The sequence below is a fragment of the Anguilla anguilla genome, chromosome 3, assembly GCF_013347855.1.
Source record: "Anguilla anguilla isolate fAngAng1 chromosome 3, fAngAng1.pri, whole genome shotgun sequence".
NCBI lineage: Eukaryota > Metazoa > Chordata > Actinopteri > Anguilliformes > Anguillidae > Anguilla > Anguilla anguilla.
In genome coordinates this window covers 41,198,683-41,226,537 of record NC_049203.1, presented here as the reverse complement: position 1 = coordinate 41,226,537, position 27,855 = coordinate 41,198,683, and the positions used below count along the sequence as shown (strand labels likewise).

At 40.2% G+C, this 27,855-nt stretch overlaps 1 protein-coding gene across 5 annotated transcripts in view; it reads left to right on the top strand.

The window, feature by feature from the left end:
* LOC118223676 (kalirin-like) overlaps positions 1-24,635 on the top strand; it is a 150,451-nt gene extending 125,816 nt beyond the window's left edge. For 3 of the 5 annotated variants that reach the window (XM_035410528.1, XM_035410529.1, XM_035410530.1), the window contains 14 exons: positions 9,837-10,129; positions 12,292-12,435; positions 15,725-15,825; positions 16,645-16,711; positions 17,312-17,415; positions 17,891-17,960; positions 18,589-18,675; positions 19,107-19,199; positions 20,063-20,113; positions 20,255-20,332; positions 20,467-20,652; positions 20,885-21,059; positions 21,663-21,892; positions 23,248-23,502. In XM_035410528.1, coding sequence (XP_035266419.1) covers positions 9,837-10,129; positions 12,292-12,435; positions 15,725-15,825; positions 16,645-16,711; positions 17,312-17,415; positions 17,891-17,960; positions 18,589-18,675; positions 19,107-19,199; positions 20,063-20,113; positions 20,255-20,332; positions 20,467-20,652; positions 20,885-21,059; positions 21,663-21,892; positions 23,248-23,502 — 1,934 coding nt within the window. Of the gene's footprint in view, positions 1-9,836; positions 10,130-12,291; positions 12,436-15,724; positions 15,826-16,644; positions 16,712-17,311; positions 17,416-17,890; positions 17,961-18,588; positions 18,676-19,106; positions 19,200-20,062; positions 20,114-20,254; positions 20,333-20,466; positions 20,653-20,884; positions 21,060-21,662; positions 21,893-23,247 lie in introns of all 5 variants that reach the window. The other 2 variants (XM_035410526.1, XM_035410527.1) reach the window with 2 other exon arrangements.
* Positions 24,636-27,855: the final 3,220 nt, after the last annotated feature.

Genomic DNA, 27,855 nt, shown 5'->3' with positions numbered 1-27,855 from the left:
TCCAGATGTATAAATGGGTTGTATATTAAAAAGTATGCAATCTGTGCTAAGTTGCTCCGAATAAGCTAAATGCCTAAAATTTAAATGTAAAATTCATCACCTTCCAAGGGAGAATTTGGCTTCTTAATTTTTTTGTTGTTCCAGCTGGAAAGCTGGATGTCCTCTTTACTTGCATTAGTTTGCCTTCATTCTAACATCAATTGACCTTTCTTTTCTATTTTCTTTTTCATGCCTGACATTCCATTAGAAAACATGTCCTCTTTATTTGATATTTCCATGACATTCCATCAAGAATTGTTCAGAGGGATCACATATGTGATATCTCTCATTGCTTGTAAAATAAAGCATGAGATTGTCATTCTATCCTGAAAATATACAATGACTGATAAGAAAAATTAATGGTTAATCATGAACACCGAGGTCCAACGCACAGCTAGGCACACATTGAAAAACCGCTGTGTCGTGAAACATGGTACGACTACTTGAAATATAGTTAAAAGATAACTATAACGCTACTCTTCTTAGACAGCAAAGGAAAGTATTAGTACAGTGTCACCAAGGTGCTGATGGAGAATATACAGACCGGGCATTATCTAATTATAATGGCGGTAAGTTTCACTCGATTGTTATGGTTTAAGAACTTGCTAATACCATGATGTGATGTTTTGCCCTATCCTAATTTCCTAATTAAGGAGGATTGACTAATACAGTTGTGTAGCCTTTGAAAAGCAAATGAGCCTCAAACCCCTTTCATCTGAGCCATTTTAACAAGAGCCTTGCTTTGAAGATGATTATTTGGGGAGAAATCTAGAGTTTAATAGTCGATTGAAGATAGGGTGCTTATTTAGAAATTGCTGTTCTCATAGCCAAACTACAGGCTCCTTAGCCTCTTGGTAATTTTTTTTTTTGGTGAGGTGGCTGGGGGTTGTTTTATCAGAAGGAGGGAAGACCTAGAAAACAGCTGTTTTTCCTAAATTGGCAAAACATTGCTGCAAGATGTGCTCAGAATATGCTCCACACATCCAGTTTCATTAAAAAGAGACCGCTCTTCAGATTTTCCTGGTATATCACAACATCTCAAGTTATTTGTTCCCGTGACAGCTGTGGAAAATGAAGTACACGGTGCAATCTTCTGTCCATGTGTGAAGCGAGTGACGAGCATAGTACTAGCAGGACTAGTAGGGAGAGGGATGAGTAGTTTTTAGGGAGACACTTGTATTCAGCTTATTTGTTGTGTTATCTGAACCTCATGCGGGCTCTAACAGTGGACACAGCAGCCAACTTGTTCAATAATAACAGTCTAGGATAATCCATTTGAAAGCTTTGGACATTTTGTGTGTGTCAACTTGCCACAGTTTGTGATTGTGAGTTGCAGGAAGGTATTGTAATGCCAATAGTTAATTCATGCATTTGTATTAAGCAAATCATAAGACTACCGATAATTGCAGAACAGAATTATACGAACACCAACATAAGAATATAAAAATGATTCAGAAGATACAGATGGTGCTGTAGACATTAATGAAAATGTAATTAATTGAATAGTTTGTCTCTTTTTTGATTTGATTTTTACTGTTTACTTAGCAAATCAGCTTAGAATTCAAAAAGATATAAAACCTGTCATTAACTGAAATGGATGAAGATGCAACATAGTGCTGACAGGTTATCTCAGTGTTCCAATTATATACTGCTATCCAATTGGGAGATGTTGAAGAGAGAGTGAGGCGAAAGGTCAGTTGGGTTTGTTTATCCTGCAGGGAAACCTTGCATGTTTCATCACTAGGACGAGTGGTCTTACTGCACCATGCATCCTAAGGGGAAGCAAATGTCTGTAGGGAAGCCACTGGCTGCTGGTCACTGGGCTAATTCACAAGGGTTGGTGTCAGTCCTGTTCTGTCCTGGAGCTTGTGTGTCATGGACTTGAGGGGTTCTAAAGTAGTGATGTCAGGATCGCGATATTCAAACAGACCGAGGCTGTGTTCACTCTTTCTGTTGATGCAAAGCCCGTGGAGCTAGTTCGGGCAGACAACTGGAGTAGCGCTGTCCGCTCTCATGATCGCTTACACCTTAATAGGAGGGGTATTGCAATCACCAACCTTACCTGTTTGCGCCATTTTCTCATGCTGCCCTGCTGCTGCTGCCCTGCTATCCCTGCTGCAGCTAGCCTTGCTTACTCCTGTATTTATGCCTTTCAGACCTTACTTCCAAGCATCCACCTGTGGCTTTTGATTTTCATATGATCTCCGTAGGAGGGTTTGTAGTTGTCACTTCCTGTTATCATTTTGGCTCGCTTATATACAGGGCATGATAAGAGGCAGAGCTTTGACACCAAAGTTGCATTTATATTGAACATCAGTAAATTTAGCTTAATTCAAATCGTGAGTTGTCTGACTGAACTTCATTAAGAATCTAAATCTGAATGTTCTAACATTGCGGGTTCTAACAACCATTGTTGTTAAGCCCTATTTGGGGGTTAGTTGTGAAAACTGTTCTAATACTTAAATTGTGTTAATGGAAAGCTGCATGAGCTGTTGCATAATATACTGCACCATAATGCTCAGCAAGCAACCCAACACAAATAAATAAGTGAATTATTATTGGTCAACACAGTTCATATTAGGTAATGTAAGTAAACTGTTTTTTAATGCGGATAGTTAATAGCTCCTTCATTGTGACCATGTACTGTACTGAAATAAAAAATGTATCTAAGTAAGCTATCATATGAACAAAAGACATTATACATATAACTAGGTGTGAAAGAGCAATATCACTTAGCTAGAGTTTTAAGTCTATCCATGTCCTGCCCACTTTACAATGCTGCATGATTGGAACAGAGATGAACCAACATTTGATAACACCCAGGATGCCACAGACAGTTTTTTTTAACCATGACTGTACAATGGTCAGGGCTTGAACTTTTTTGCATAAGGCAAACAAGCTTGTTTCAAGTTGCATACCCTTGGGTACAGCACATTTTAAAACCACAGGAAATGCAAATTGGTTGCTAGAACCAGAGAAGAACTGGAATACATGAAAATAGTTTGCCACAAATTACATAAACAATACTGCCTGTTGTTACCAGCTACCGTACGTATACTGGAGCTGCCCAGAATGTAGTAGTATTGTTCATACTCAGCACAGAGCAGATCAGGTCAAATGGAGCAGGGCCGCTATGGCCCCTCCCCCATGCCCTCCTGCTTGGGAGCCACACTGCTTCTCTGGGGAATTCAAGGGCAGAGAAGTCCTTTTTGGGCCAAGGAAACCCCATTTCACATTTTTGCCAAAGGAACTCCCCAGGTGGCGAGCAGGCCCAGGCATTTTAAGTATCCAAGCACCCCTGCTAACATTGGTGTGATGAGAGGAACATCAGTCGTTCTGGGAACTCTTCAAGAAAACAGTCGCGGTTAACGGTCATGTCAATCCAAGCAGGATCTTGATGAACACTGGCAAACCTATCCTCTTTTTGTCATATTTCCTTTGTATAGCAGCATCACATACAGTATTTGTAAATTTATGACAAAGCCCTTCATTCTCAGTATTGTGAAAAAACCATTGCAAAAGTTATCTACAAAACATTCACTATTCAACCAAATTTAGCTGGGCTTTCACCTGAACATCTAGTTTGTTTATGTCAAAACATCTGTCAATCTGTCATCTGTCACCTAGATTTCCACCCCTCTAAACGTCTGGATTAGGACTTTTGCTCACTTGATGTTTTGTGTGCACAGAGATATGAAAACTTGAAATGAAAGAATGGCGAGGATAGCTTCACAGTCCAAAGTAGGGATGCAGTGACCTCATCCAATTTGTGGGCAACTGCTCCCTCACTTGTGTAAGAGGCATGATAATGAGATCCAACTACGCAAAAATGTGTTCTCCAAAATGACAGACAGGGTGACACTTAATTCACCCCTCAATTCTGGAAACCCAAACACCCATTACTCAACTTAAACAAGTACATTAATGTGTACAAAATATCCAAACCAGCAGGAGACATCAAAAACAAACTATCACTCCTTAATATTTGCCTCCATGGCAGATTACTCAGTCAGCCTTTTACTGTTTTCCAAATTCCTCTTCAACAGGTATGCTCCTCGTGACAGGAAGTGCCTGCGCTGTGTAAGAGTTCTACAACATGTAACCCAAAACAAAGCCATTGGAGCTTTGTTTATTGGCAGATGCTTTGCATAAAGGACACTGCAGTAGTAGTTAACAGTACTGTATTATTGTAAATTGTTCATGATTAGATTTTATATTTCCTCCTTGTGAGCGCTCACTTGTGATCAGGAGGTTTACTGCCATCAAGCCTAATTTACGTCAGCGATCTGAGCACACAGCAAGGATTGTTTCTAAGTGAATTTAGTTTGTGTATTAACTAACCATTATGAACATATTCTGTACATACCATAAGCTCTCTAAAAGGACAGCATGTGACTAAAATACAGGGCTTAGTCAAAAGGTGAGAATAGGTAAATAAAAAATATTTATTTTGTGGGGTTCGAGAGGGTACCACCCTCAATAGAATTAGCATCTGGATATGGCTGGGAAAAAAGATATACACAATATTCCAATCTGGAGAGGTTTGGTGCCATTTGGAGAGGTTTTTGGGAGATTTGGGCCCACCTTTGCGAAAACGCATGTCAGATTTTACTGCTTCGCTCAATCCACTCCAAAATTTTTTTCCCTGGTGTTGTATGCATCCTGGGGTAAGAAATCTGGTTTTGTCCAGTATCATAAGTACATATAAACACTACTGAATAAAGAAAGATTTTTGGATTTCTTTGTTGTTTTCAGAATAAATATGTCCTGTATGTTTATGGAGTCAGACTCCCATAGGATCAGGGGATTTGGTCATTTTGGTACAAATGTCCCCTTTATTTCAAGCTTTGAACCATGTCTGTACTGTATATAATGGAGACAATGGGGTTTATTTAAGACGGGGGATTCTTACAAAAATCACTGGATTTTCAGTGGGGTGTAAGGGGTTAATTGGGTATCTATCAAGAATATCTGCAAAGGGTTGAGTTAATGACATGTCTACTGTAAATGGTGGAAAGTAAACTTGGACACTAGTTTTCCAAAAAACAATTTGGATAGTGATGATGTCCCAAATCCAGTTATTACATACTCTCCTAATAGCAAGTGAAAGAATAAATAGCAGCATATATTTTTGTGTGTACTCTGGTATGATGTAAGAAGTTCCCATGACACCTTGTGGTTTTTGCAGTTTATATTGTGATGATTAGAGCTTATTGTTATTGTTTGCTTTTGCCTTTTCCTTTGGGCTTATGAATTGTATTGCACATGTTGGAATCTTGCATTATCAGCGATAGTGGGCTTCCATACAGTAATTCTGAAACTGAAAGCCCCTAACCAGCACTCAGCTTATTCAGAACAGATTCTGGTTTAAATGGAAATTTCTCTCAGATGCTTATTTTGTCTTCCACAATGACCCACTTCCTCAGAGCCCTACCTTACCAGAATAACACAGCTTTGCTGAGAAGTAGATTTTCTTATTGCATCAACATCTCCCTAAACCCAAATATTCAATGTGAACATCTGTTCCTGGTTTTTTCTTTATTTCAGTAAAAAAAAGGCCGATATTTGACCTGTATATTTTGTTGTGGCCTGAGATTGCGTGAGAGGGTCTGGGGCTCCAGAGAAAAAAATAAGCATAAGCATAGTTTTCAGTGTAGTGCGTTCAGTGTGAAGCCCTGGGTCTCAGGACAGCAATCGGGGTCTGAAGCAGTAGATCTCAGTGCAGTGCTCAATCATAACCAGCTTTTGTTGGCTGTGTGGCATGCCATGAAGCAATGCATAAATGGTCAATCCCCGGTCAGGCAGGGTTTAATTCGCAAAGTATTTCCCATTATTGTCACGCCAGCTGCACAGATGTGTAGTCCTCTGACATAATGGATTCTCAACTCAGCTAATAGACTGCAGTGTCAAGAAGCAGTGGCTGACTGCATGCTTAGAACACTACTCTGCACTCCACCAAATGAACATGATTATGATGCAGTGATGGGACTGATTGGGCATTCCAATTTGGGGGCTCAAATACAAATGGTTAAGAAGGACGATGTGATTAGTTTAGCAAGGCTATGTTCTCTAATCACTCTCTCACTCTCTGCCTTCACACGGTCCAAACAGGAATGATGTTATATCTGTACCATATGTCTGCAATGGAAGGCTGTAGTGGTTACAGCCTGCTGTGAACAGTGATTTCTTTTGTCCACATATGACACGTCTGAGTGCTGGCTGTCAGTATTTCTAATCCACACTCTCATTTCTATGCTATAGGCCTCTTCAGCAGTCTCCTGGGTGTTCCAAAGACAAGTAGATATGGTTGGCTTCATATTAAAACTAGAGCTAGAAAATGAAATACAATCCTTTATGGCAAAATCTCTCCCTTGAAGAAGGTAACACTTCTTGCCTAAAGCGGTTTGAATAAAGTTAGGCTACCCTCTAAAATGGCCAGCTTGTGTCCTGCGAGGGAACACACATTTTGCTTAAAGATGAGTGAGCAGTGAAACAAAGGGCTTTGTAACTCCAGCTGAAGGGCTGCATTCATCTTATCCAAGAGACGCTTCATCACTTGATCACACATGGAGTGATTACAGGTCAGCCTTGCCCAGCACACACAGGGAGGGAGTCACACAAGGCTCTTCTCCATTGATGACACTGTAGACTTCCTCTACAATAATGTATGCGTCATTGAACACGGGCCAACCGCACACTGTCCCAAGGGTGAATATTCAAAAATGTTTTGTCAGGTTTCTTGTTACTCATTTGCTACATACTTTATCTGGCATCTGCGTACAAGTTTCCTTGTTTTGAGATTTGCTATGAAAAAGCCGTGAAAGTAAGTGCAAGGCTAGGAGTAGTCACTGCACATTTTAGAGTGGAAAATACTTTATAAATGTCCAGCAACATTGTAGCTTGTCTGATGCAAATGTATGTTGTAGACTGAATTTCACAAATGTGTTTTGAGCAGCACCCAGGTGCCCCTTAAGCTTCTCTGTCCTCAGTGTGCTCACTGAGTGTTTGTTTCACCCATGGGAAAATATTCTCACAATGACACGGACATTCAGATTGCACTGCCTTCATGTTCCTCATCACTTTGTTCAAGGACATTTCCCTGTAATGATTAATCTACCACCAAACCAAGCAGTTGACAACAAGATATACATTCACACTACAATGCTGTATGGGAGAGAGCCAGCTGCAGTCTCTTATTCATTATTCATTTATTATGTTTGTTTATTCAAGTTGATCCTCCCTGATTATGGTTTTGGCGGATGTAGCATATAGACAAATGGACAATATTTCTATTCTGACCTACTTATTACTGCATTCCTGTTTTTTGTTGTTGATAGTGGTGTTATTTTACTTAGCTAAGGAGATTTCAGAATCACAGAACCAGAGATGATTTCATGGACATGCATTAGGTACTGTAGATGGTACAGAACATAAGCCTGTTGTGCTGCGGAGAGCAGTGACTGATCTGATATCAGCCAACTGCAGTTCAGACACAGGCTCCAGTGTGTTCACATTGTGTTGAGATTGGGGAGCAGTGACTGATTCTAGTCCAGACAAAGTTTCAACTGAAATTTCTCTAGTGATCTCATTCTTAATTTTAATTTCACATTCAGAACCTGCTCGTTTTGCCAACAGTGTTTATTCACCCATACAGTCATACTGCTGGATATTTCGGAATATAAGACAGGTTATTTTTTTATACTGAATGCTGATAGGCTGAGTCCAAGTTCTAAACAGTGTCGCTCCACGCTCACATGGTTTGACCTGTGTTTTGTAGTTGTTCCAATGACCTTCGGTATGTTCTTATTGTATGTTGGTTTGGATAAAAGCTAAATAAATGTAATGTAATGGTTTATTGCGAAAAAAATATTGTGTCATCAATTGTTTCTATATTTTGTAACTGTTTTATAAAAGCAATACAGCACTCGAGGCCTTGCTGGATTGTGAATATGGTCATTCTTACAGTGGTTTGTTGGCACTGTTGTGCTGTTGTTGATACAGCACAGCTTCTCGTGCCACATTGCTTGAATACAGTTTAGGCTGAATTCCCAAGACAGTACAGCAGGTCGCCAAGACAGTGCTGCAGGTTCCCACTAGGGATATAAAACCTGCAATTTTTAAATAACCTAAACTAATTTTATAACAGTGATTATCAATTTTGATCTAATAGGTCATAATCTATATAAATCTAAAAAAAACATCTTCAGCCCTTACTATAATAGCATTGTTGCACCATTTTAAGAGATGGGATGAGAGTAAGATTTAATCTTAACATTTTAAGTTCCTAAAATGTCCTTATGTTTGAGAAACAGGATGAAGTTATTATACTGTAGGATGGGAATTCAGCAGCAAGGCAGGGTTTGGCAGTTAGGGAGTGTGCATTATGGCTTTTCCTACAATAGAGCTGGCTTTGGCTGCCTTCCTGCTGCTGATTTCCGGTATGTTCACATGGCTGCAAACAGGAGAGATTCAGCTTTGACCTGCCTGGTTCACAGAAGACGTGCTGCTTTAACACAACCATATCTAATCCTCTCTTCTAAATGTGTTGTCCAAGTGTTTATATCATACTCAGACTATATAGGGAATATGAAAATGATTTTTACCCACAATGCCCCCTTTTAGCTGTAAAAACTGACTTTGTTCCTTATGAAACAATGGACAAGTTGATAAACCCTGTGATCCACATTTATTTGTATTGCAGCCCAATATTGATGCAATACTCAATGCTGTGTACTTGTCAGACTTCTTTGATGGCTTTTAAACATTCATTCCACATGTTTCTGTGATTAATATGTAAACATTTACCTGTGAATTCACCACGCCACTGTCTGGAAACTATAAATCACTTTAATGCACTGCCTGCAATAATAGACACCCAGTGGGAATTCTACTGTGCTAAGTACTGGTGTTGATAATGTTAGTTATGTTCAGGCAATAATATAATGAACTAAGTTGCCTGTTCTTACTACCCCATAGTTGGTAACCAGCTCTGATAATTGTATTTATCTGCAAGGATAAGGTTGCGTGATGTGGACAGTATTAGTCACGTGTCATATTTTTCAATGTCGTGTCTACTTGGTGTCCCACCTGATGTTGCAGGACTTGGCAAGAGCAGGACTGAGAGCACTGTGCATCACTGACTGCTTAGGGGGTTTCAAGTGCATGAATCTGTGATATATTAGTTTGGTTCAGTGAGGTCCTGTGCTTTCTGAAATGGATGCAGTCCCCACGACTCTGCTGGAGTAACTCATCGCCCTTCAGGACAGTGTGCTCTGACTCAGAGAGTCATATCTAAATGTTGAAGTTAGAGTGGTCAGTGTTTCTTTTGTAAGCCGTAAATCTATGCCACATCGTATGTGTGTGTGTGTGTGTGTGTGTGTGTGTGCGCGTGTGTTTTTATGTGGAATTAATTATAATACCATCTGAAGATTTGTCAGCTTATTTGTCAACTCATAGCCTGTTTGGACAGTCTCTGTTTTTCAGATTCTATGACTATAGATGACTATAAACCACCAAACAAGCACTGAAAGCCATATTTGGGTCTTCAAGTTCCACAGTAGATATCAATATAGATGATGGAATATAATTAGATGGATCATCAGCTGGTATTAGCTTAATACTACAGGTATTCACTTCATTTAGCTAAATGGTGACCAAAAACCCTGAGGGCTTTTATATTCACCAGTCTGTCTCCCCATCTTTCTCTCTCTCTCTCTCTCTCTCTCTCTCTCTCTCTCTCTATCTGTCTGTTGTCTCTTTTTTATTTGACCATGTCATTCTTGTGTGTGTTTTTGCAGAAAATTATTCGGTGAGTGGCCCAGAGGTGAAGAGCGAGTCTGTGACCAACCTGCAGTCCCAGGCCTCGGTGAGCTCCGTGCAGACCAGCTCCCCGGGCCCCAAGCGCTCCGGCAACACGCTGAAGAAGTGGCTGACCAGCCCGGTGCGCCGGCTCAGCCACGGCAAGGCCGACAGCAGCGTGAAGAAGATCCCCACCAAGCATAAAAAAAGGGATGGCCGCAAGAGTGTCGACCTGGGACCGCCCCGATTCAGCGACAGCGACATTCCACCGCAGGACGAGAGTGCAGATGAGGTGCTGGTGACCACCTCTGCCTTTAATTGATGATGGTTTCTGGGCGATTTCTGTCTTTAGTAGAGGACTGGTTTCTGAGAGATTTCTACGTTTAGTAGTAGACTGGTCCTGAGAGGTCTCATCCATCTTTAATAGATGGCTATGGCTGGTATCTAGAAGGCTATTCTTTCTGCATTCATTTTGTTTATTTTGTTGCAGTGAACTATGAAGCAACACTTTAGTTTAGGCCACATTCCGTACCTGATTAAATGTACCACAGGCAGCTCAAAGTCAGTGCATGTCCAGTCGCACTAAAGTCTGCTCAAATTCAGTACCTGTCTAAAGGTACCAAATTCAGCTCAAATTCAGCACCTGTCTAAATGTACCACATTCAGCTCACATTCAGTACCTGTCCAGTTGCACCAAAGTCAGCTCAGATTCAGCAGATTCAGTACCTGTCCAATCGCACCAAAGTCAGCTCAGATTCAGTACCTGTCTAAATGTACAAAGTCCACTGAGATTTAGTACCAGCCCAAATGATCAAAGTCAGCTTAAATTCAGTGCCTGTCCAAACATACCACATTCAGCTCATATTCACTACTTGTCCAAATGTGCCATGGCCTACGCACCCTGCAATACAGACCAGGCTGTGTGGTACATGTTTTAGATGAAAAATGTCCAACTGCGGCTTTTTTGACCTTGTACAGATAAAGATATGTCCCGGAACACTAGCAAATACCAAGAACACCGAAATACACATTAGTACACAAAGTTAAGAAACAAAGGAATTTGAGGATGCATTCCATCCTACTGTATTAAAGTAACTTTTTATTCTCTTTCCCTTTTTTTGCTTTCATTGTTATGACTACCAAAAGCAGCTAACACGTTCCTGTTTTTTTTTTTTTTTTTTTTGGTTAGTCCAGATAGTTTTTATAGGATATTTAATACATTTCTGGGAAGTTTCTGACAACCCATCAGCTTTACAATGGCAGGTATAGGGCATTCCTGGTCCAGTAAATAACATCAGGTCTTTTGTGTTTTCTTGCTGAAAAGCAGCTGTTGAAACATTTGCAGGAGCACATTTGCACCATACAGAATATCTGGGTCCCTAGTCCCATTTCCTCATGGGACAGCTGATGCGGTTTTTGTGACTGCGTCATACCGATATCACCACGTGCTTTTTGAAATGGCATGAGTAATTCGCATGCAGAATCTTCTGTTTTGCATACTGTGCCTTGAGGCCTTTTTGCAATGATTTGCGCAATGGCCGACTTGCCATCCTACAAAGGAATACAGTTATTACAATTTGATTCCTGTCAGTGCGGACAGTGAGCTGGGACTTTGTCATAAGCTAATTTTATCATGATTTTGCTATTTTTCTAATGAGACTTCAGTGTCTCATTATTAAAATTGCTTCAGTAAGTAAATAAACCTTCCTTCTGCCTGGTTCATTGCTTCAGTGTCAAACCAGGCCAAGCCGAGTAGATCAATTTACTGGGTTACCATCTTTTGTGTAGGAGCCATAAGTGCCTGCCTTTTCCTGGATGTGACATGGTAAATGTCAAAAACTCTGACCTCAGAATTTCACTCATTATTCAACATGTTGGATTTATAGTATTAAGTGCAATCTTGTTCAGTGCCTTTTCAAGAAAGCAGCTACTTTCTGACTTATTTATGCTCATTTCATGGACTTTGTGCACTGGGGTATTCATACATGGAATCCATGAAACTTCTAATGCGTATGTTTCACAAGCAGTTCCACCTTCTTCACAGCACATTATTTTAAGTAAACGGTTTTAGATTCTTCAAGAGTCTATTGCTCCTTGCCTTTTCACAGTTCTTTGGACTCCATCTATCCGCTAAATTTTCCTCTCTCTAGCTGGCTCATGCTTGACTGACTAGGCTTCTTGTTTTCTGCCTAAAGCTATTTGTCTCTGATTTCAATCTGTACATTTAGAAATGCTATGAATGGCTTAACTACAAAAGCCCCCCAATGATTTGAAAATGTTCAGATGGAGTCGATGTGCGTTGTTCACGCTTCCTGCTGCAGGCAACCGCTTGGTGCACAGTGTGAACTGACAAAAGAGTCACTGTTGTGCAGGACACCCCTGTGAACTTCTCTGCAAGGCCCTGTCGGGACTCCACAAAGGCCCGCATTAACTCCCTGCGCCTTTTTTTTCCAGCAGAGGAGCAGGAAAGAGGGCACTCTGTCCAAGTCGTCCTCTGGTATGCAGAGCGGAGGAGAGGAGGAGCCAGAGGACGAGTCGCACCCGCCCCTCCCGCCCCCGATGGAGATCATCAAAGACCCCTCGTCCCAGGAGGAGAAGGTATGGCGCGAGATGTGGGAAAACTCACTCGTTTAGGGACACTACTCCCAGCCCCTCGAGGCTGTTATTGAAGATGAATCCAGATCAAAGGGTTCACAGCAGTCCTGCTTCATCGGCAGACTCATCCAGCACAAATACGGCAGAGCCTCCAACTGCCGTACTCCCAGTTCTGCAGCCATGAATCCCAAACTGTGGGTTCATTCTGAATCTCTACCATCCTCTATATATTTTTTTTCTAGGGTCTAGAAATCCCTATCCTAGTTCCAGTGAGCAGAGCCTGACTAACGCATACATTTTCCTCCTTCCAAATGTTGGTGCCTTTTAGTTCACATGCCCATGAATCAAATAGTCCACTTTAACAAGGCCATACATCATAGTCAACGAGAGAGTAAATGGTTGGTTGTGGCACAGGTGTGCAGAAAGTGTGGCATTTGTGGGGAAATCATGTGCACATGCGCACACACACACACACACACACACATGCATACACCTACACACATGTACACGTACACATGCACATACACACAGAACCACAAACTCACACACACACATAGTTATATCAGGCATGAAAAAAAACCCAGTGTCCCACAGTGATGGCTCAAAATATCACCAACAGCAACAACAATCTAGACAAGAAAACCCCAGCAACAACAATCTAGACAAGAAAAAACAGAAAGAAGAAAAAAGGGAAAAATAGGGAAAAAGAGCATGGATTGGTATGAGTTTCCCTGCATTATTATAAAGGTACAGCAGATAAAAGAGCAGTTAGGTTAGCAGGAGAAAATCTAGAATTATTACAAAGCTTGTTATTGAAGTGGTCAATAAAAGGATGAGAGGTCTGATAGAACTTGCCTGTTTTCACCTCTGAGTGAAAATGAGATTTTTTCTAATTTAAGGTGCTGCATCACATTATAAATCATGGCTGCTTAAGTAGGTGGCTGTGACGGTTTCCATTTAAGCAAAATCAGTCTGCATTCCAGGAGAGTAACAAATGATCCCTTAACACCCAAGACTGCTATCCGAGGGTCAGTTAAATGCTCTATAATGCCTGAAAAATATATGACCAATATGGTGATGATGCAGCACCCTAAATGGTTACAATCCATGCCTAATGCAGACAGAAGATGACTGTACTTGCTTTAGTGCCACTGTCCATTGGTCCTTTGTAATTTCTACACTTGTCTTCTTGCCAGGCTATTTTTAGGTGCTCTAAAGAAACAGTGTTTGCAGGCTTAGATTGTCATAGATGTGGGATATCCCACTTTTAATTTAGGGGTTAGTTAGGAACAGAGATTCCATTGGTAAAGGGTCTGGAACTTCAGGAAAGAATTAGGTATTGTGCCTTACACAATTACGTACTTGCAGACATCAGAAAAAGTGTGAATGGGGCAAACCAAAAGTATTTTTACAGTTGTTGGTAGGATGAAAAGACATTATTAGTGTGTAGGTCTGAGAAGGACTGTATAACTTTCCTATGCCAAAGATGAAAAACCGTATAAGTGAGGGAGGGTGCAGTTAAGTGATTTGCTGTAATAGGGGCCAGGACAGAGCTGCTATGCCACCCAAAATGCTTTTGATCTCGACCCAGATTCCTAGAGAGTGAGTTACAATTGGTTTGTTATAGGACTGCTTGTTTGCTATGGACAGCGAGGAGCAAATACATTCCGAAAAATAAGGAACAACATCCCCTAGATCCTGACCTGGCAAACTGGAGGAACGGCTTACATAGAAAATTGAATCATGCTCCTGTTCACACATGACGCTGGAACATTTATAGATTATGAGAAGGGGACTACTGTAGTAACAGTAGTAAGTAAGTAAGTAAGTAAGTAGTACTGTAACAGTAACTGGCAGACATATCCAGCTGTCATTTTCATTTGAAGGATCTCTCAAGTCCACTTTAAATCCATGGTGGCATTATTTTGTCCTTCAGCAGTTGCAGTCCCTCAGACCTGCTGTTGGTTTTCATTTAAAAAACAAAATGGGGACAAGCTGAAGTCCAAACCATGTTTCTAGATAGCAGCTAGTTGTCCTCCAAAGCTTTCCAGTTGCACCTAAAAACTTCTTGTGCACTTCTTTTCCTTCCTTCTTTCTGTCCATCCATCTGGCTAACAGCCTTCCTCGTCCCCTCATCACACTGTGCCTTGCTGTCTTCCCCATTGCTTACTAGGCTGCAGGGCTCGTCAACATCCTCAGCGTCGCCTAGCTTGTCAGTGCAATAGATAAATTGGTCAAAACAATGACCAAGATGGTATAAATTGGTGAGTGGAGTGCCACATTGTAGCCCGAACAGAATGTACGAGACTATCTGTCAGGAAAGATAAAGCGGATATCCTCCAAACAAACCAGGGCTAGATGTATGTCCAGCAGTGGCTTTTGTTTGGCAGACATTTCACAATGTGTTTTGTTACAATTGACAAATGGACAATTTTTGCAGTTCTGGGCCTCCCTGGTTCGAGAACAACAGTACCAAACAAACAGGAGGAAAAACAATGCCCTGGCTTGGCTTTTCCAACATGTTTAGCCCCAAGGTCTAACTGTATTGCAATGCACTTGTTAAAAGTGGTTACATTAACTAGAGATCAATATTTTCCAATTTTTTAATTTTACAGGAAGTACATTGAAAGCTGGTCTCACACCCTTTCTCATTTACATTATATCTCTTATTAGATATTATTTTCCATTTCCGCTTTTGACATAAGCATTATATTATTCCAAAGATACGTTTGAAGTACTGGTATATTATGCAGGGAAACCGAGCACTATATATCACGTATTCACTATATATCACATATTCATTAAACTGCTACTGCTAATTTATCTTTCAAAACCGCTAATCTAAGCAAGTTAGTAGCTTGTTTTAGATGGAACAATGGCTGCATTGTAAAGTTTCTGCAGTTGTGCTGAAGTCTGTTCTGGTTCTGGCCGAAAAGCAACAGACACATGATGAAGTACTAGCCTCTTGTTGCAACAAAATCAGCTCTCCGTCTGAAGGAGAACACACGTCCCTTAAGTGGCACTGATGTGATAATGATCTGAGGGTTGTCTATAGCTGCCTGGTCTGTGTATATTTTGTGATTTTAGTCATTTATTTGCTGTGTGTATGCCAATAACCTGCATTCTTTCAGCTCTGAACACAAGTACCCTTTTTAATAAAAAGCATCCTGTATTCGGTGGCTATGATCGATGTTAAGAGAGAATCGATAAAGTGAATCATTCTGCAGCCCTCCGAAGTTAGGGGGCTCATATCTTTGTTTGACTTTCTGCCTTATTCGCTCTCCTTTGACAGACGCTGGAGCCCAGATCTTATGGAAATTTCAGCCCAGTAAACCCAGCAGACCCCAGGGACCCTGAGCAGGAGCAGAAGGCCAAGGCACTGCGTGGCCGCATGTAAGATCCAAGTTATATTTATTATTATACAGTGTGGCCGCATGTTGGGTCCCAGTTATGTCTATTATTACACAGTGTGGCTGCATGTAGCATCCCAGTTATATTTATTATATTTCAGGCAGGGTGCTTGTAAGATCAGGGTTATATTTTTTGTGTACATTGGCTGATCGTGCAGTCTGTTATATTTAATATTATGCAGGTAGACTCAGTGTTAGATCCAAGTTGTGCTTCTTTTTATAAAGCTTTACTGATTGTAAGATCCAGGATATTACACAGATTGCCCACATGTAAGAGGCCAATTATTATACTGACTCCAAGTATTATTAATTTTTATGTTTTATTCATCTGAATAATTTTATTACATTATTTGGTATCGCAGTCTTCTTTCTTAATAGGATGCTCTGACTAATAGCTATTTAACCTTAATTCATTTTAATAACCAATACTAAAGCCTGCAGTAAACAAGATTCCATTAAAACATTGTTTCCCACATTAGCCTCCCAAACAATACAACTCCAATTCTGCTGTCTTAGTCTTTCTTTAATTTTGTATGAGCCCTTCTTATTTAAAACGCTGTTGACTTTCCCACATTTTTAATCTTTAACAACAACGCGGACATGCCTCTGTGCATTTTTATGTGCATTTTAACTGTTTATCAATGGGACATGAGCCTTGTTTTCATTAATTGCTCACATTTTTGCATCAGCGAAACATCCTCATCAGGCTTAATTGTGCATGCGACTTGCAAGCTTCATATGTCTGAGATTCTGCTGCCCGAGGAGGAAATAGTACTGATATTCTGGCAATTCTCATTTTCAGGTTTGTGCTCAATGAGCTGATTCAGACAGAGAAGGACTACGTAAAGGACTTGGGTGTTGTGGTGGAGGTGAGTCATTCAAGTCTGAACAAATGAACTGAAGGGGAGGGATAAAATACTTACAGACATTTGTAGTGAAATGTGAGTTCATTTATATGTGAGGTAGTGTAATTGTAACAACTCATGTTCAGATACTGTCCTACATGCATCTAAACATAAATAAGAATACATCAATAGTGTACGTGTGGGTGAGAGAGAAATCGTGTTGGTGCGTGGCTGAGAGAGAAATAGTGTAGGTGTGTGGCTTCTGATTCTGTAAAAGCACTGTTTGTCTGTTTTTCTGGCTCACAGCCCGGCAATGGTGTCTATATGTGGTCACATTTGCATTCCACCCCCCCCCCCCCCTGCAGAAATGTGTCTGTCATAGGCAAATTCCCAGAGGTTCTTCCTGACCACAAGGGCTGTGCATTATTGGGTGCATGTGTGTGCATTTGTCTTTTTATGTGGAATGTCTTTATACTGTGGGAGTTTGCCTGCATATTTCTTCTCATCTAAGTGATAACCTTCTCCATGTTCCAATCATTCATACACGTTTTCTCTGCACCTATGGCTTATACACTACGGGTAGATGTATTGTCAAGTTATTATTTCTGTAATGTTCTTCCTCAGGGGTTTATGAAGAGAATAGAAGTGAAAGGTGTCCCTGAAGATATGAAGGGAAAAGATAAGATTGTTTTCGGGAACATCCATCAAATCTCCGACTGGCACAGAGAGTAGGCTTTCAGTCTCTTCTCAGCTGTCTTATGGTATAGCATAAGTAATGAATGGGGTTTTCCCGCATGACCCAGCATAACTGCCTCAATCAAAGCACCCTCACAACTGTAGAATGACATAAAACGTGTAAATGTTATCATGGATCATTGCAATTCAGTCCAGTCAGTGTGCAGCTGAAGTAATTTTCATGGGGCCAGTCCTGCTATGGATCTGTGTTTCAGTATAGTGATTCAGCCCATGGTCCCGCCCCACTGGCAGCGCCACAGGGCAGCACTGTATTGGACATTGTCTATGTTCTCTCAGAATTATGGAGTAAAATGTCATTGACCATTCTATGACATAAAAAATTGAGGCAAAATTTAGGTTAAAAACCAAATTATTATAATTGAAACTAGATAGTAAATATAATTTCATTGTTACGGGGAGAAACCAATTGATCCTCTATATGGGGCTTCATTTCTTTTTTTTTTTTAGGTTTTTCCTGGGAGAACTGGAGAAATGTCTGGAAGACCACGATCGGCTTGCAGAGCTATTCATAAAACATGTAAGTCTGCCACTGGATATGTGGGATGTGGGATGCAAATAATGTGAGTGTGGTACGTAAGACATTTGAGTTTAGAGCTCCTCAGAGGCCTTGTCAGTAAAGACACTCTTGGGCAAGCTGGTCCTTGTCGTAGTAGGCTCAAGTCTGGGCTTGATTAGCCAGCCCACTACCAGGTGTAGAAAGTGAGCGATAACTTATACCTCTTCTGATTAGTGCTACCTCTCCCATATTACTGTACTGTTGTGTGTAAGATATTCACTGGCAGAAATTGCAGTTAAAATTGCATTGCAGTGCAATGGAAAGCTACACATATTTCAGCTGTATTGGTCTTGTGTAAATACAGGCAGCAAAGTGGAGCAAAGGGGGCAGAGCAAAGGGGAAAAATAAGATAAGAAAATATGACAGCACTGAGGTGATTCAGGCTATCATGTCCCTGTCTGCACTTTGACTTTACATGTTATATCTGACTGCCCTGTGATTTTCATATGCTATATCTGACTTTCTGTGACTTTACAAATTATAACTATACTCTGACTTGCAAGTCATATCCAATTGTGCAGTGGCTTTACAGGTTATAATATACTAAGCAGGAGGAGAGTGGCTGACAGGTGTATTTGTTTTATCCCAGGAGAGAAGATTGCACATGTACGTGGTTTACTGCCAGAACAAACCCAGGTCGGAGTACATTGTCGCTGAATATGATGCATACTTTGAGGTATGTTTTAAAAAAAAATGTATATTGCACACTTGGTGGCCTTTGGTAAACATTTTGGGTGTGAATTGTTTATATGTGTGTGTGTGTGTCCATCTGTGCAGGGTACCATCTTAAACATTATATATTTATGCAAATGTATATGCAGAGTTACTATTTATTTGCTTAAATGTGTAATTTGACCAATATTACCATTATAATACCATTTATTATGTGTATTCACAGCTTAAAATATACTGTTACATATTTAAAAATGTAATTGTAATTCTGGACATTTTTATGCATGCTCTGTCTGTCCAGACATATACTTCAGGTGTTATCTTTTCACAAAACAATTTTATTTGTCTTTTAATACTTCTACGTTACATCAGATGGAAGCTTACATCAACTTGACGTACTCCTGCAAAAATGTCTCTTCTGCATCTGTTTCACAGGAGGTCCAGCAGGAAATAAATTCCAGACTGACTATTAGTGACTATCTCATAAAGCCCATACAGAGGATAACTAAGTATCAGCTGCTTCTCAAGGTAAACCTCATATTCTTGAAATGTCCATTTCAAACTGACTAATAGTAAAATGGTGTGATTGTTTGGAAGTTTTTAGCCAGGATATTCCAGGTTCAAATCGCAAGTGGGAATCTAATGCAATTGCTGTACTCTGTTCAACTCTGTGTTCTGTGTTGTTGAACGAGGCAGTCAACTCAGATTATTTAAAAAAGAATTCAGCTATAGAAGTGTTCATTATGTAAACTGTTGCCAACTGCTGATGTCAACTGCTGACCAAATTAATTAGACATGTGCTTTAGATACACGGTATTAAAGTTGTGCTTTTGGTTCAAAATTTCTTAAAAATGATTACATTTGGTCATTACATTTTGTCTAATATATAACATAAGGACATTGCAGCGGACATATCATCCATTGTAATTTAGGCCAGTAAGCTGTAAGCTTCTGTGTATTCAGCAAAACATTTAAAAACATAGCTATGTGCAATGCTTAAATATCATTTGTATGCCATATTTAAGCCATACAACCAAGGTGTATTTTGCATAATATCCAGTGTTCAAGGCTGTGCTACCTTCATTGGGCTCATCGATTGTCTCTTGGGTGTTCATTTGTGATATGATTGATCAGCTCAAGTGCTTGGATCCAATGTTTGCATTGAAGTAGCTTGTCGTCTATTTTCACATATAAACCGCTGATGGGAGTTCTTTTCTTTTAATTCTGTGCAAATTATTTTGGAAAGGCAGTCTGATTTTGAGTAATGGTGCATTGCTTCATGACCGGTTTTTAATTTGTTTTTGTCTATTGAAATTATGTCTTGGTTTGGTGTCTCAGTAGAATCACTTAGATGAAGAAAGATTATAAGAATTGTGCCTTTTCTTTCTAAGGACTTCTTGAAGTACAGTTCAAAGGCAGGCATGGACTGTCAGGACATTGAGGTGAGAAATTAGATATTTTACCTGCTGCTCAATTTTTATCATGTGTATAGACAGTATTAAAAATTGTGTTGCTTCAATGTTATTTTGTTGCAATAGTAACTGCAATTGCCATTGTTGTGTTTGTGTAATATTATTTTACAGAAAGCTGTCGATTTAATGTTCTTGGTCCCAAAACGCTGCAACGACATGATGAACCTTGGCCGACTGCAAGGCTACGAGGTATCATGCACGATACTGTCCACACCATAAGTTCACAGGGCCAGTGAGCTAACGGTTCTGTGCTTTTCATCAGTGTTCAAAGTGAGAGAGGCACAGGGTGGGCAGGCTGACCCAGTTTTCTCTCCTCTCCGCAGGGGAAGCTGACCAGTCAGGGAAAACTGTTGCAGCAGGACACCTTCTTTGTGACCGAGCAGGACTCGGGTGTCCTCTCCCGGAGCAAGGAACGCCGAGTCTTTCTGTTCGAGCAGATCGTCATCTTCAGTGAACTGCTCCGTAAGGGCTCAGCCACGCCAGGCTACCAGTTCAAGAAGAGTATCAAGGTAAAGAGGAATCAGGCGCAGATATAAAGAGCAGTGTATGCAGCCCTGTTGCAGGTTGGAGCCTGTTACATGGCATCATATCCCATGCTGATGAACTATAGTGAACATTAGAGGTAATTGTCATTGGGATTGGGTTGATTGGGATGCATGTTGATGGGGATTTACAGTGTTGAAGATACAGGTTGATGGGATTTGTAGTGCAGAAGGTTCAGATGATTTTTTTGCCTTGTAGGTGAGTTACTTGAGCATGGACTCGAACGTGGATAACGACCCCTGTAAGTTTGTCCTGTACTGCCGTGGGTCGTCGTCAGAACGATTCACCCTTCAGGCTGCCAATCAGGACATCAAGCAGGTCTGGGTCCACCACATCAATGAGGTGCTGGAAGCCCAGAGCAACTTCCTCTCAGGTAATTTGGAGACTGGTGATATAGTGTTCATGGTCCTGAACATATAGGGCCAGATCTGTGGGAATGGATTAAGTCTCGGCCTAGACTAAAATGGCCTTTAAGCTTGACTAAGTCTCTTTGGCTTTCACAGACATTGCTTAAAGTAGTCATAGATTTAACATGGTCTTGATTTGACTAATCAGGTTTCTTGGAGAATGAATGGAGCTACTCCAAGACAAAATGAGGGCAGTACGATGCATTTAGTGAGATAGACAGAAATGGACATTGCTGTTTTCTATGTCTTGGTAGTTTATACTAATCCTTGCTGCTTGTCCAATTGAAGAATTTTTTTATAATTTATTTTTTATTGCAGCACCAACAAATTACAGACAATACAACAGGTTGCCGAATACATTTTGATTGTTTAACCCAACTATCCCTCTACCTCCATCCCTATCTCCCCCATCCCTCTCTCCTCCCCCCTTCCCTCCACCAACCAACAGGGTAATACTACCTACCCAGACAGAGCATCCTTATTTAGCTAGAAGATCTGTTAAGTTAGATATCAAATTCGTCCACATTAAAATCCAATTGAAGAATTTTGACTGGGAAATCTTTCTGCAGCCCTTCAGTCACCAATCGAATATCAGAAGAAGGAGACTTCTCTGACCCGAAACCCATCCACCAGTGGGCGACCCTCCCAGTCCAACAGCAGACCCCAGTCCTCTTCCTCCATGGGGGCGGAGAAGCCCCCAATCTCTGGCCGCGCCTCCACGCCTCTCAAGCTATCTACCTCAAACGGCAGCCCCTGCTACGATCCCCACAAGCACGGCGAGCGTTACGAGTCTTTTGGGGTGAGTACAGACGACGGGTCCCTGCCAGGGTGACCCCACAAGCACGGCACGTCAGCCCATTTTGCGTTACACGGCTAGCAGGCGCTCTCAGCATACCTTTAGCCTATGGCACAATGGAGGCTGATTCTTAAAAAAGTTTTTGTAGGCACACAGTCAGCATGCTCCCATAGAAGGTGACTCTTACCACAGGTTATTATTAGTGGTGCTGCTGTCCTAGTTCCCCTCCTTTCCTCGGTTCACTGGCTTGTTGTGCATTTGTCGGCCTTGAGCTTTTGCCGCAGTCATGCTTCTGTAGGCATCTTGAAGTGTTGTAATGAATCACCTTGTCAAGACACTTTTACTCAAGTAGCCCAGTTACCGGTCATGTTTATTTTTAAACACTGAAAACTTATTTCCTCGGCCTACTCTCATGTGTAGGAAAAGTAGTTTAAGGGACAATATGTATAGGGCAGACCAAAAGTCTGAGGACACCACCAAAAACAAATTGTTTTCAGTACTTATCAAGGGCTAATACAGTTATGATACTCTGTTTAGACCTGTTGTTCAATAATACATTATTAATAGCAAACTGTAAGTAAAAAATGTATTTTTGTTGTTTATTAACGGTCAAATATTGTTAGTAGTTGGTGTGTCCACCTTTCACCTTAATCACCACTTTCACTCTGCTGGGCATTGATTCCACCAGCTCATGCAACGCCTCATCTCCCATTTCATCCCAGCACTTTCTCATGAATGGGGAAGAAAGATGATTTAAGTGACTTTGAACGTAGCATGGTTGTTGGTGCCAGGTTGTTGGTTTGAGTATTTCAGAAACTGCTGGGATTTTCACGCACAACCATCTCTAGAGTTTACAGAGAATGGTCCAAAAAAGAGAAAATATCTAGTAAGCGGCAGTTCTCTGGGCGAAAATGTCTTGTTGATGGCAGAGGTCAGAGGAGAATGGCCAGACTGGTTCGAGCTGATAGAAAGGCAACAGTAACTCAAATAACCACTCGTTACAACTGAGGTATGCAGAAGAGCATCTCTGAACACACAACATGTTGAACCTTGAAGCAAATGGGCTACAGCAGCAGAAGACCAACCCGGTACTAGCAAGTACCTAATGAAGTGGCCGGGGAGTGTATATAAATATTATATTCGAAAGTTTGACATAAATAAAAGTACAACTTTATCAATAATTTTTTGCTGGGTTATCAGTAATGAAAATTTGGTTATCTCTTCGGCCTTACTTAGTATTGTACTAAAAGTTTGTGAGGAAATGTGACGATGATTTCCAATGCAAATATAGTGAGGGTGGAGTGTTTTCAGTAGAATTTTAACCGAACCTCTTTGTGTCTGGATTTGAACCCCCACAGCACGACACAGCTGGATGTAATGGGATGTCCTCTAGCATGCTTGTGACCCAGGACTATATCGCACTGAAGGAGAACGAGATCTGCGTCACCCAGGGAGAGAAGGTTCAGATCCTGGCCTCCAACCAGCAGAACATGTTCCTGGTATTCCGGCCAGCTCACAGCCATTCCCCTGCAGCAGAGGGCTGGGTCCCAGGCCACGTCCTGGGCCCGCTCACTAAGCCACTCATCGACAGTGCTGAGGCAAATGTGAAGTAAGAGTCCCAGGCCTCCGCTTGAGCTGTTTGGATTGTAGCACAGAGCAGAAGTGATGCTGTGCACTGCCCCCTGCTGGTTGATCCCTGCCAGCACAATAATCCGTGAGTGCTGGATCCGGATCTGAACACAGGGGAGATCTCTTTGTACGGCTCATTCTGTCAGTATGTACAAAAAAGTGATTAATGAATAGATAAGTTAAAAAAGGACGGACATATGAGGACGGACTGTTCATATAGAGAAAACAGAGAAGAGTGATCTTACATCAATGTGCAAGTGACTGGTCAAGATGTTTATTTCTGTTTCTTACATTTCTAACAACATTTCTCTTTACACCTTTTGGCAAAAAAGACTGAGGCCTCTTTCTCCGAATGGAGAGAATTTGTTATTGTCTATGGCAATCTGTTTGTACAGCTTGTATTTTTTTCCTTTATTTTGATTTTTTTTCTCAAAGGAATTCTTTTTTGTATTTTAATTTGCCATTACCAGATACGTTGGCAGTTTACTGTAAAAATCTTCTTTTTGTTAAGTATACTCTTTCCAGTACATTCCTGTATAAAGTTTTTTGCACTATTTAAGAAAAACTCATAATAATGAAGTCAGGTTGTGCAATATAATGATAGTCACAATGTTCATCATTGTACTTGTAACTAATAATTTTAAATGTATTATTTTAAATATACTAAAAAAAATTTGACATGAGCATGATGTACGAAGAAGTAAATTTAACATGTTGTGCTTGAGGCAATGGTAACTGTGATGGATACTACTAGGGCAGTTAGACTGCTTTTTCCCAAGAATTCACAAGCTACTCTGGACACATACAATGCATCTCTCTATTCTTATTTTAAATGGAATATTGAAGACTCATCAAATCTATTCAAGCTATTCTTGAATAATGTTTATTTTGATTCATATATCACTAAGTGGTGAAATCTATGCTATTTTTCATTATTTGCATCTGCAATAGTTAAGCTTTTTAGAGTTTCTCATTGCAGAGTAAGTATTTCCCCATTAAGCTAAGTTTAAAATGTAAATATGTCGATTTTAATTGTGGCTGATCATTTATTTTCTTTAATGATGAACATTTCTAAATGGTGGACTACATTAAAGTTGATCATTTCTCCTCTTGGAAATGTGATGGTGTCTTTTTTGGTTTAAAAAAAATGCATGGTATAAAATGGCATTTTTTGCTTACAGGTATTCCCCTCAAGGTAAGTTTAAACTTGACCTCCTTAAGCCATCGGACACAGAGGCCCATTAATAATCAATAAGCATCCGGGGCGGCATAGCTCAGGAGGTAAGAGCTTTGGATAAAAGCGCTATATAAATGCAGTCTATATATATATATATGTATATATATATATATATATATATATATATATATATATATATATATATATACACTCACCGGCCACTTCAATAGGTACACCTGTTCAACTGCTCGCAAATATCTGCTCGCAAATATCTAATCAGCCAATCACATGGCAGCAACTCAATGCATTTAGGCATGTAGACATGGTCAAGACAATCTGCTGAAGTTAAAACCAAGCATCAGAATGGGGAAGAAAGGTGATTTAAGTGACTTTGAACGTGGCATGTTTGTTGGTGCCAGACGGTATGGTTTGAGTATTTCATAAACTGCTGATCTACTGGGATTTTCACACACAAGCATCTCTAGGGTTTACAGAGAATGGTCCGAAAAAGAGAAAATATCCAGTGAGCGGCAGTTCTCTGGGCGAAAATGCTTTGTTGATGACAGAGGTCAGAGGAGAATGGCCAGACTGGTTCGAGCTGATAGACAGGCAACAGTAGCTCAAATAACCACTCGTTACAACCGAGGTATGCAGAAGAGCATCTCTGAATGCAAAACACGTCGAACCCTGAAGCAGATGGGCTACAGCAGCAGAAGACGACACCGGGTGCCACTCCTGTCACCTAATGAAGTGGCCGACGAGTGTTATATATATATATATATATATATATATGTATATATATAAGAATAATCCACAAAGAGGTGTGCGAGGGTTTTAAGGTGCAGAAACAAAGTTGCCTCCGCAGTTGCATCAACGGCGTGGGTTAAATCCCTTTAACACACACCTTGTAGTGGATTATTCTGCTTACACCATTGTCATTGTCTTTAACATATATTGAGGGGTCATTAATATTTTGGCCAATTCACCATTAAAATATAAATGTTTTTGCTGGTACTAACTACTTGAAGCCAAGGAGGCTACTATTTCAGCATATATGGTTTAATTATCCTCGTATATCCTGGTTGGTTCGCTCAAAATAGAGAATTCTTTTTTTTTTTTGTTAAATCCGGATCAGATTTTTAGGTATGTTGGTTAAATTCAAGGTTTCAGACGTGACTGAAGTTATTTGAAGCTTCTTATTCATTATTCCCAGTCCACCTTAACTTTTTTAAAAAAAGTTTCTTATTTTCAGCTACTTGTATGCAGTTTTACAGGCTGATTCAGAACTCACAATTTTACAGCCAAAACAGGTTTACATCATCTAGTGCCACACAAGTTCCACACAATACATCACACAATTTAGCCAACATAGCTAGCTTCTCTATTTTGTGCTAGTGATAGCTAGCTAACACCTTTCGGCATCTAGTCTTGATTCTAGGCTTTTGATTGCCTTTGGATTCTGTTATTGGCATTTGCAAACATCAGGATCATAGTTTGCCAGTGAAAGTCAAGGAAGCCATTATGAGACTGAGAAATAAGTAGAAAAACAAAAAAACAGTCAGACATAGGCCAAACCTTAGGCGTGCCGAAATAAACCGTTTGGAACAGCATTAAGAAGAAAGACAGCACTACTGAGCTCAGTAGTAGGTCTACAAAAGGCCTGGTAGACCAAGGAAAACCTCTGGAGTTGATGACTGAAGAATTCTCACTATAAGGACGAAAAACTCCCAAGCACCTATCCGACTGATCAGAAACACTCTTCTGGTGGTGGGCATGTCAGTGAGTACTGTCTGTATAAGATTTCATGCACAGAACTACGGAGGTTACACTGCAAGATGCGAGCCACTAGTTGCAAAAACAGGATGGTCAGGTTGCAGTTTGCTAAGAAGTATATCAATGAAAATGACCCACACTCGCCTGGCCCCCTCTTTATTGAATTCTATATCAATATTTTTCATGTAAAAACAACCTGTCACTTATCTTAATAACTGTTTGCTGACTTTACAGTCCAGAGAGATGGCATTTCTTCAGTCTGCACTAAGCATTTTTACTATAAAAAAATCATAATTGATTTTTTATGCTTTAATAGATGTGTGGCACTTTGATTGTGACTTCTGATTTCATGCAGGGTTAATATAAATTCCTAAGATTATCTCTGTACTATAATGGTGTACCGGTTTTATGAAGAATATAAATTAGGGAAATGTTTACCTTTTTATAATGGTAGGGTCACTTTCAGAAAAGTCATCAAATTTCATGCGGATAAATTTTTGTTTTGGGGGTTTTCAATGTTGTCACTGCTGATAGGGTCATTTTTCACCTTGAGGACAACATGAGGCTTAAATATAAATTTAAAAACTCAGAACATATTTATTTTCTGTATTTATTTTCTAATTTAATGAATAGGGGATGTGCAATATTTGATGTTCATTAAATATTTGTAAAATAAAAATGTATTTATGAATACACATAAAAATGTTCTCATAACATGCTGTATACTTGGACCTTCCTGCCTGCTGTCTTAAAACATTTGCTACATAATTAAAGGGCCGACAGTTTTTGGGTTCTTACCTTCAAGACTGTTACCATTTTGTTAAAGCAAACATTTTCGAATTTTAAAATAAAAGTCAATACGAATAGTGCAGGGAAATACCAATTTATTGACATGAATGTTGTGAATCTGGTTATTATTTAATGAACATGACGATGCATTTAAACTGCAATGAGGGTCATTTTATGCATTTTAGACATCTACATTTTTTAGAATACGTATGAAACCTATTCTTATTGAATAATTACATTGGCTAATTTGAAGAATGTGGCGCTTTGAAAGCATGATATGATTGTCCCTGTCTGTATTAAAACCAGGGTAGAAGCGATAAACAGGGACCTGATGAAAGTGCTTAAGTGTGGAATGTCTTTATTTTGGTAGGATGCCAGGAGGCAGAAACAGTTTGTTTTTGAACAACAGATACAATGTCTAGCAAAAGTAGACTTTTTAGTTTCCGGACAATTCGCTGTTCCCAGTGGAATGGTGAGCAGATCCTTACCTCAGGCACGGTTTTGAGTGCAAACTGACTCATTATGCAACATGTCTAGTGTTGAACATGGGTAGGATCGAGGCGCCGTGACATTGCTCTCACATGCTTAGAATCAGTTA